The sequence below is a fragment of the Rattus norvegicus genome, chromosome 1, assembly GCF_021556685.1.
Source record: "Rattus norvegicus strain SHRSP/BbbUtx chromosome 1, alternate assembly SHRSP_T2T, whole genome shotgun sequence".
Taxonomy (NCBI): Eukaryota; Metazoa; Chordata; class Mammalia; order Rodentia; family Muridae; genus Rattus; species Rattus norvegicus.
Genome location: NC_141534.1, coordinates 57463691 through 57473674, shown reverse-complemented (window position 1 = coordinate 57473674; position 9984 = coordinate 57463691). Strand labels below are relative to the sequence as shown.

Genomic DNA, 9984 nt, shown 5'->3' with positions numbered 1-9984 from the left:
ATACCCAAGAAGCTGGGCTCTCCTTTTCTGAGAAAAGAAGGGACTTAGGGAAAGAGAGGCATGTGAGGTGGGTCTAGGAGAAGAGGAGAGAGGGAGAGACTATGATTTGGATGTAAAGTGAATAAACAAATAAATAAACTTGAAAAACATAAGGGAGACGCTTACCTTAGAAACAATGGCCAAGGTGACTGATGGCCTTAACACTTTTCCTCACACAGGTGTTCTCACACCAACAACTAGTAGACATACAAGGCACAGACACTCACACACACACACACACACACACACACACACACACACACACACAGATGTACTCACAGTCATCCACAGGAATACCTACAGAAACACACATACACACATGTATACACACACAAACAGGTACTCACACATTCAAGTAAAGGTAAAAGAAAACACACACACATATACACACATGCGTGCCCCCCCCCACATACACAAGCCACCCTCCTCCCAAACACACACTGATCTAAACACACATACAGAAGCTCACACACAAACCAATCAAAAGCAAAATCCATACACTGCTCGCTAGATACAACAAAATCACCGAGGTCTCCACTCTACGACTCTTCTCAACTCATTCAAAGATCCAGGCCTAGCCGCAGTTTACATCTGTTGACTGGACTGCCTCACAGTCACTCCTCATGAGTTAATAGCAGGACCTATCCTGACCCAGCTCAGGTGGGCTATAAAGACTGCCATTAGGCTTTTAGAAATCAAAGCATGTAGAATATGATGCTGTCCTTAGATTTGAGCTTCTACACTTCCTACACTTTCCCCATTCAGGTACATTAGAGCTTGGTCCCTTCCAAGGCACTTTTAATTTGATGGTTTGAGGCACGAAGTTATTCTTCCTGGGGCCTTGGAATGCCACAGGGCCAATTTTCCTATGTGAAGAAGATGCAGAAAAATCTACGAGGTCATCTTTCACAAACAGCTATTTTATTCTCAGAGTCAGATAAACACATCAAGAAGCCGTATATCCTCCACTAAGAGTGAGGCGAGAACTTGTGCCAAGAGGAGGTGTGTGATGTGACCCTGGTCGGCAAAAGGGCTCTGGTCTTTACCAGCTTTGGACTGGTTTTCAACCTCCACCAGGAAGAGTGATGCCTTTGAGGTGCTCTCTTGCCACCTGGCATCTCTTCATTTGCTTTCATCCTTCCACAGCTGACCTGGAAGGTGACAGCTCTCACAGCGCTCCCTTCTGCAGGTCCGTGTCCACACGTGGGTCCTCTTCAACACTGGGACTGCAGAGATGCAGCATCCGGCATCCTCTAGTGATCTTCTAAAAGGCAATGACACATGTGAGAGGGACTCTGGGACCTCTGCTGGACAGGGCATCTCTCCAGCTGTGGTCACCCTGTTCCAAACTGCTCTCCAAGCTTCTCTGAACCTCTTCCCCTCATCTCCTAGCCTCCACCCCATACCACCCTCTCCTCCCTCAGCATCTCCTTCTCTTCCTTCTCCAACTTTATCCTCCTACATTGGTCAGTATCCTGCTGTCTCTTTCTAGTTGAATGTATTTTAGTATTCCCATGAGCAGGATAAACATGGGAGTTACTGTCGGCAATGACAGATGTGCTGGTAGCTTAGACTTAACCATCGTCCCACGGTGTTTTAGACCTAGCTTCCCCGTGCATCATCCCATAGACATACACACTATGATAACCTGCCAGTTGACTCAGACATGAGCAAAATAGATACAAATACAGCAATGTACCTGGGCAGTGTTGGATGCTTGCTCTCTGGATTCCTTCTATGTTCTTCATTTCTGGGGAACAACTCTGTTGTGCCCCAGGGGAGGTTTTTTTCTGGACGGAATGCAGCAACACAGGTTCATCAGGCCATTTCGGATGTTCTTGACCCACCCCCTAAATCTTTTGGGCCAGGGCCTGCTTGCGACAGGCTTAACCTCTGCTGAGGCACTGGATTTGTCTTCTGTGCTTTTAGTGTTGATGGTCTTCTTGCCTTTGCTGTGCACTGAATAAAAGCAGGGGTCACTAATAGAAATTCTGTGGGTTAGCTCCACTGTGGGTGTTATCTGATGTGGCCTGCAGAGAAGACTGCCAGGCCAACTGGCCCTCTTGACTAATCCATGACTAGCTGTCTGGCCGAGGTCAGAACCTTGACTATCAGAGGATGACCCGAGCCATCTGGGCTCGCTTCCTCGCCTTCTGAGCCCTCGCACTGAAGTAGCAGGGTAATCAAGGGTCGGGAATGGGGTCATGCATGGATGAGGCCGGGTTGGGATGTCACACTCTTGAAGAGCCTGCTTTTCCAAAAAGTAGTAACAAGCCATACTTTGGTTGAATTTCTTCTGATCGAGGGAGTCTTTAACCTCTTGGGCTTCAAATCCAATGTCCTGCATTGCTCTAAGAATGGCTGGGTCTGGCCTGAGGGGGATGAGTTCCTTACAAGGTTGTGGGAACCCCTCTGAGTCTATCTTAAGCCAGGGATGAGTCAAAAGGTCAGGAATTGTGGGCCTCTGCTGGGAATTCACTTTCATTAAAAGACTCAGCAGGTCTTGTAGCTCTTCTGACAGGCCAAGTGGTTCAGCATAAGTCCCTAACACAACCTGCCTTCGGAGTAGTGGTAGCCCGACAGCCTCAAATGGGAGTTTTCCAACTGTCATATAATAAAGAATTACTCCTAGGGCCCACACGTCGACCTTGGGGCCCTCATAAAATTTCCCGAGGAACAGCTCAGGAGCAGAAAATGCATAAGTCCCATAGTGCGTTCTCAACTTTTGCCCAGGCCGCACTTGAGTGGCAGAGCCAAAATCAACGATTTTAATTCTTCCCTTGGTATCGACTAGTATGTTATCGGGTTTAAGGTCCCGGTGTATAATGCCTTCTTCATGGCAGTATCCCACAGCACTTAATAATTGTCTGAATATGCCCCGTGCTTCATCCTCCTGCAGATGGCCAGCCTCTTTGATGCGAGAATAAAGCTGGTTCCCCTTGGCCAACTCCATGATGAGGTATGTTATCTTTTCAGTGTCAATGACTTGTATGAGAGATACAATATTTGGGTGGTTGATCCTCATCATGATTTCTACCTCAGATGTGACCTGCTGGCACCACTGTTGTCTCTTGAGGAGCATTTTGACAGCCACAGGGGTACCTGTGAGGCGGTGCACGGCCAACTTCACGGCCGCGTGGAAACCATGGCCGATGGTATTCAAAACCAAATATTGAGAGCAGAAACTCTCTGTGCAAGAGCTGCCCTGAGATCGGAGCCTTTCTGACTCCCGTTTGCTCCGGAAGCTCATTGGAGGTAACAGAGTATAAATGCTACCTAAGAGGAAGGAAAAAGAAATAAAGGGAAGAAAGAGAGCTAAGATGGAAAGTAAAATAGTGAAAAATAAGAAAAACAGAAAACTAAAACCAACCAAAACAACAACAGAAACCCTCAAAAGTAAAACAACGTACAAAGCCAAGGAAATCCTAAGTAAAAAACTACATACTAGTCACTAGGAGGGAGGAGCACAGCTCAGCCACACTAAGAATCAACATCACTGATCGTGTAAGAAAAAAAATGTACAACGAAATATACGAACAATCAAAGGAATTAAAACTATTAACAGTTAGAAAACCCAAGCTACAGAAAATGAAATGAAACAAAATCAACCTCCAAACAAGCAAAACTACATAAAAGCTAAATACCTAGAGATTAAAACAAAATAGAACGCACTCATCAAAACTCCTAGAATATAGAAAGTAATAAAGAGACAACTCTAAGGGAACGTCCCAGTGAATAATTGGGATTAATTGAGATAGGGGTCTTCAAAGGGTTTTTCTCACAAGTCATGCATGGCTAAGGAATGTATGGCTAAGAAATATATATGTATATGTTCACCATCTTGGGCCATTAGGGAGATGAAAACTAAAACTAGTTTGAGACTTCATCTTATTCTAATCAGAATGGCAAAGGCAACAATGCTGGGGTGGATGTGGGGGATGGAGACCCTCATGCACAGTGTCCGTGGGAGGCTATAAACTGAGGTGGCCACTGTAGAGTGTGGGGGTTCCTCAGAAAACTAGAAATAGGTGTGCCACCTGATACAGCTACGCCATTCCTGGGATATACTCAAGGAACAATATTTCCTGCTGCAAAGACACTTGTTCATCCATGTTCACTACTGTTTCATTTGTTCACGGTGCAGGGAATGTAGACAGCCTAGGTATCCATCCAGCTGATGAATGACTAATGCGAGTGTGGTACCTACACACAGTGGAATGTAATTCAGATGTAAAAGAAACTGAAATTATCAAGTTTCCAACTAAATGCTTGGAGCTAGACAAGGTTACACTAAGTGAGCTCACCCAGACTCAAAATAACACAGCATGTTCTTACTCATATGCACATCCTTGCAAGAAGTCTTCAGATTTAATAGTACAACTCTCATATCTCAGAGAAAGTTCTTGGTGCAATAGCACAGAAACTCATAGCTGCTAAAAGACTGGAGAATACCTGTTGACAAAGTACTCAGGCGAAACAGGTGTGGGGGGTGTGTCCACATTCCCTCCCTCCCTCCCTCCATGGCTCAGGGATTATAATGGAAAACAAGGGCAGAGAAATTGTAAGATCCTGGGGTTGGGAAGAGACATATCAAAATATCTTCTCAACACAAGACCACCTCATTCATAAACTCCCAACAGCTGTGACTGCCTGCATCAGATCTCCACAAAATCAAGCAGTCCTGCATGACTAACCCAGAGAGGGAACATTGACAGTTGACGACACATAGGGAAGAGAGTCATTCCCCACACTCAGGAACACAGGACACCAGGTTATTAAAAAAACCATGAATTTGTGGGTTGTGGCAAGTGACTGTGAAGATGGATATGGGAGGAGTTGGTGAAGGATGCAGGGAGTGAAGAGGATCCAAATACATTCAATGGAAGTACGAAATTCTCCAAGAATTTATGTAAGATTTAAAAACCACAAATAATCACAAACTCAAATCCCCAGTTAGAGTAAAAACAGCAATAACCAAAACTCCCATGCATAAAGAATCCTATGAGAGGTACCCAAATCCCATGGGGGAGACAGCTGGACTCTCAGAAGTGAGGAGAATTCTGGGAGCATGGGGGAGGCCACCAATTCTGCTCACGTTCCTGGCAGAAGAGGAACCTGCCTAGAGCCCTGTGCACCCAGGATCCTAGGAGCAGTCAGGCAGTCTCTCCCTGTGCAAGAATTGAAAGCCATTCACAAGGGGCGAAGACACACTAGAGAGCAGTTCTAAGACCATCAGTTCTGCTCCAAGGGTCCTGCCTGAAGCCCTCAGGACACACCAACCCAGGAGCAGTCTGGGATAGAACCCTTTCAATTCCTGCCTCCAACCAGAGCTGAGCCAGTCCCAAAGCTCTCTGTACCCAGAAATGACCGTGTGAAAGCCAGTCTCCAGGATTGCTGATACACAGGCTTACAGGAGGGTCAAGCCACTGTTATCGTCAGCAAGACCAGATAACACCAGAGACAACCAGTTGGCAATTGAAAATTGCAGCAACCTAAGGATAATAGAGATGGAAGAGAGAAAGATTCCAACTTAAAGGGCCAGTAAATATCTTCAAAAAATTATTGAAGGTAACTCCCCTAACCTAAAATAAAAGATGCCCATAAACATCCAGGAAGCCTAGAGAACTCCAAATAGATTGGACCACAAAAGAAACACCAAATGCACAAAACAAAGACAGAATATTAAAAGCAGTAAGGGTAAAAGGTCACGTAACATATAAAGGCAGACCTATCAGAATTGCCGCAGACTCCTCACCAGAGACCTTGAAAGCCAGAAGATCCTGGGCAGATGTCAAACAGACCCTAAGAGAACACAAATGCCAGACGAGGTTACTGTATCCAGCAAACTTCTCAACTACGATAGCTGGAGAAAAGAAGATATTACATGGCAAAACCAAATTTACACAATATCTTTCCACAAATCCATCCCTAAAAAGGATAACAGATGGAAAACTCCAACACAAGGAGCGAAACGACCCCTTAGAAAAAGGAAGAACGTAATCCCCTTGCAACACACACAAAAGAGAGCCACACAAACATAATTCCACCTCTAGCAACGAAAGCAACAGGGGACAGCAATCACTATTCCTTAATATCTCGTACCAGCAATGGACTCAATTCCCCAATAAAAAGACATAGTCCAACAGACTGGACATGTAAAAGACTACCCAGAATTTTGCTGCATAGAGGAAACATACCTCAGTGTCAAAGACAGCCTCTACCTCAGAGTAAAAGTCTGGAAAACAATTTTCCAAGCAGATGGTCCCAAGGAACAAGCTGGAGTCGCCATTCTAACGTCTAACAAAATTGACTTTCAACCAAAAGTTATCAAAAAACTTTCATATTCATCAATGGAAAAATCCACCAAGATGAACTCTCAATCCTGAATATCTCTGCTTCAAATGCAAGGGCACCTACATTCATAAAAGTATACTTAGTCAAGCTCAAAGCACACATTGCACCTCACACAATAATCATGGGAGACTTCAACACCCCACTCTCATCAATGGACAGATCATGGAAACAGAAACTAAACAGAGACATAGCTAGTCTGACAGAAGTTTAGGAACCAAATGGATTTAACATATTTATAGAATATTTCATCGTAAAACAAAAGAATATACCTTCTTCTCAGTACCTCAAGTTACCTTCCCCCTAACTGACCATATAATTAGTCACAAAACAGGTCTCAACAGATACAAGATTGAAACCAACACTAGCACAAAATTCTCCAAATTGTAAACATAAGAAAAACAAAAGAAGTAAAAAAAAAACCTCAACAACTCTGAAAGCCAAAAACAATCCAAGCAAAGAAAACCAGAAAATAAAATCAGAAGCATAAAAGGTTAAAACTCAAATAATCCCTGGGTCGTGATGGTCCATACCTTTCCTCACAGCACTCAGGAGGCAGAGGCAGGAAGATCTCTGAGTTTGAGGCCTGCCTGGTCTATAGAGAAAGTTCCAGGGTACTCAGGGCTAAGCAGAAAACCTAACCTTAGGAAAATAAACAACGAAAAATCCCAAACCCAAGCACAAACCCAAACCCTCCAATATCCCCAGGCTAGGGAGATAGTTCAGTAGTTAACTAGCAAAACTCAAGGGAAAATGTTCTGATCTTTAAAACTAATATAAAAACTGTCAACTGTATAATTTTAATTTTGGATTATGAAGTAGATCAAAGACCTCAACATAAAATCAGACACACTAAATGTAATACAAACAGTGTTGAACTCATTGGTTCAGGAGACAACTTCCTGAACACAACACCAATGGCTCAGATACTAAGATCAACAATGGGACCTCATGAAACTGAAATCTGAAGTGCAGAGGACACTGTCTTTAGGACAAAACAACAGCCTAAAGAGTGTGGAAAGATCTGCATGATCCTACATCTGACAGAGGGCTAATATCCAAAATACATAAAGAAGCCAAGAAGTTAGACATTGTGAATGCAAACAACCCAATTGAAAAGGGGCACAGAGCCAGAGAATTCTCAAGTGAGGAATCTCTAAAGGCTGAGAAGCACTTAAAGAAAAGTTCAACGTACTTAGTCATCAACGAAATACAAATCAAAATGACTCTGAAATTCCATTTTACACCATGAGAATGTGTAAGATCTAAAACTCAAGTGACATCACATGCTGTTGAGGATATGGAGCAAGAAGAACACTCTTCCATTGTTGCTGGGAGTACCAACTTGCACAACCACTCTGGAAATCAATTTGGCCGTTTCTTAGAAAATCGGGAATAGTTCTAACTCAAGACCCACCTATACCACTCCCAGGCATATACCCAAAAGATGTTTCACCATACCACAGGCAACTTCCTCAACTGTATTCATAACAGCCTTATTCATAACAGCCAGAAACGTGAAACAACCCAGATGTCCCTCAATGAAGAATGGATAAGAAAATGTGGTTCATTTACACAATGGAATATTACTCAGCTATTAAAAGGAGGACACTGTGAAACTTGAACACCAATGATTAGAAACTGAACATGTCATCCGGAGTGACGTAACCCAGACCCAGAAGGACAAACCTAGTATGTATACACTTATAAATGGATATTAGCTACAAAGTGCAGGATAACCATGCTATAATCAACAGACCCAAAAAAGCTAAATAAGGATGACTCAAGGCAGGATACTTGAATCTCATTCAAAAGGGAAATTCAAAAAGTTGAGTGGAGGGAGGGAACTGATGGGGAGAGGATTGGGGACAAGAACAGGGCAGGGCACAGAGGAAGGAGAAAGGAGAAGGCTGGGTTTGGGCAATGCATCTCTGGCATGAAGGAGACTGGGGGTGGGAGGCTCCAGGGAGTCTCTTAGAGTGATGCTAGCTGAGCCTACTAGCAGCTGGGGTTGGAGAGACTGACATACCCATGTCCTGTAGGTAGAAAGGATTTTCACTAGGGGAAGGGGGACACTAACCAACCCACAAAACCTTCAACCCAAAACTTGTCTTACTTATAAGATGTTTAGGGATAAAGGTGTTGCAGAGATTGAAGGAAAGTCCAACTAATGATCAGCCCAACTTGAGACCCAGCCCATGGGACAGAGCATTGTTAATTATATTCTATGACTTGCACACAGGACTTAATATGTCTTCTGCTCCTAACAATTGGAGCAGAGCTTGTCTCTTACTCTGTTGCCTGCCTTCGGATCCCTTTCCCCTACATGGGCTGTTTTTTCTGGGTGAGGATAAACTAAGTCCTGCTAGGAATTGATGTTTCAGGGCAGAGTGATACCCAAGGGGTTGCCCACTTCTCTGAGAAGGGAAGGGAATTATAGGAAGAGGGGCATGTGAGCCGGGAGTAGGAGGAGAGGAGAGAGGGAGAGGCTATGATTGGGATGTAAAGTGAATAAACAAATAAACTTAAACCAAAATATGCTTACCTTAGAAACAATGGCCAAGCTGACTGCCCGCCTCAAAACTTTTCCTCACACAGGTGTTCTCACACCTACAACTAGTGCACCAAGAGGGCACAACAGACACTCACACACAGTTGGGCACACACACACACCCACACTCACAGATGCACTCACAGTCACCACCAAGTATACCAACACACACACACACACACACACACACACACACACACACACAAAAGCAACTGTCCACACAAACACTGACCTAGACACTCATACACAAGCTACACACAAATCAATCAAATGCAAAATCCACACACTGCTCACTAGATCCACCAAAATCACCAAAGTCTCCACTCCACCACTCCTCTAAACGCACTCAAGGAAATCCAGGCCTGGCTACAGCTTAACATCTGTTGGCTGGACCGCCTCACAGTCGCTCCTCATGAGGTCACAATAGGACCTGTCCTTGCATGGTTGGGAAGGACTCCAAGGCTCTGGCTTAGGTTGGCTATGGGGAGCCTTTAGGCTTTTAGAAATCAAAGCCTGTAGGATGGTTTGCTGTCCTTAGTTCTCTGTTTGAAGGTTTGCTGTGCCTCCTGCTTTAAAATCCTTATGTCTACCTTCCATGGGTCCCTTTTGCATTTCAACTATGGGTTTAAGAATATACTACAGATACATATATATACATATATTAATTATACACACACACACACGCGCGTGTGTGTGTGTGTGTGTGTGTGTGTGTGTGTGTGTGTGTGTGTAATCTTCTCTTTAAGACGGAGGTGGCTGCTGCCTTTCTGACATTACTCTATCCACTTTAATACCTGTCGCCAGCCATCTTACATTATTACAGAAGACCTTTCTCATGCCCAGCTAATCATTAACTGCATATCGCACTAAGTTGTGTGGTCTGTTGTTCCTGGAAATTACCCTAACCTGTGCCCTCCTTTAGGGCCAATCATAGTTAAGTTCAGTTAGAATTGCTTTGTATGCTAGTAACAATAACCTTGGACCCGAACCAACCACCCAACTGCCTGGGAAGACTTTCGGCACCTGTGTATGAGCTCTTAGTT

At 44.1% G+C, this 9984-nt stretch overlaps 1 protein-coding gene across 2 annotated transcripts; it reads right to left on the bottom strand.

The window, feature by feature from the left end:
• Nucleotides 1–938: 938 nt before the first annotated feature.
• Nucleotides 939–9335, bottom strand: LOC134478836 (sperm motility kinase 2B-like). Of its 2 annotated transcripts, XM_087598802.1 has the most exons (3): nt 8936–9335; nt 1739–3315; nt 939–1303 (listed from the first exon to the last, which is right to left on the bottom strand). In XM_087598802.1, exon 2 carries the CDS (start codon nt 3287–3289, stop codon nt 1784–1786), a length of 1506 nt encoding a protein of 501 aa, XP_087454928.1. In that variant the 5' UTR covers nt 3290–3315; nt 8936–9335; the 3' UTR covers nt 939–1303; nt 1739–1783. The 2 variants fall into 2 exon arrangements, with proteins under 2 accessions (XP_087454928.1, XP_087454929.1); XM_087598803.1 differs by lacking the exon at nt 8936–9335 and having other exon boundaries at nt 1739–4038.
• Nucleotides 9336–9984: the final 649 nt, after the last annotated feature.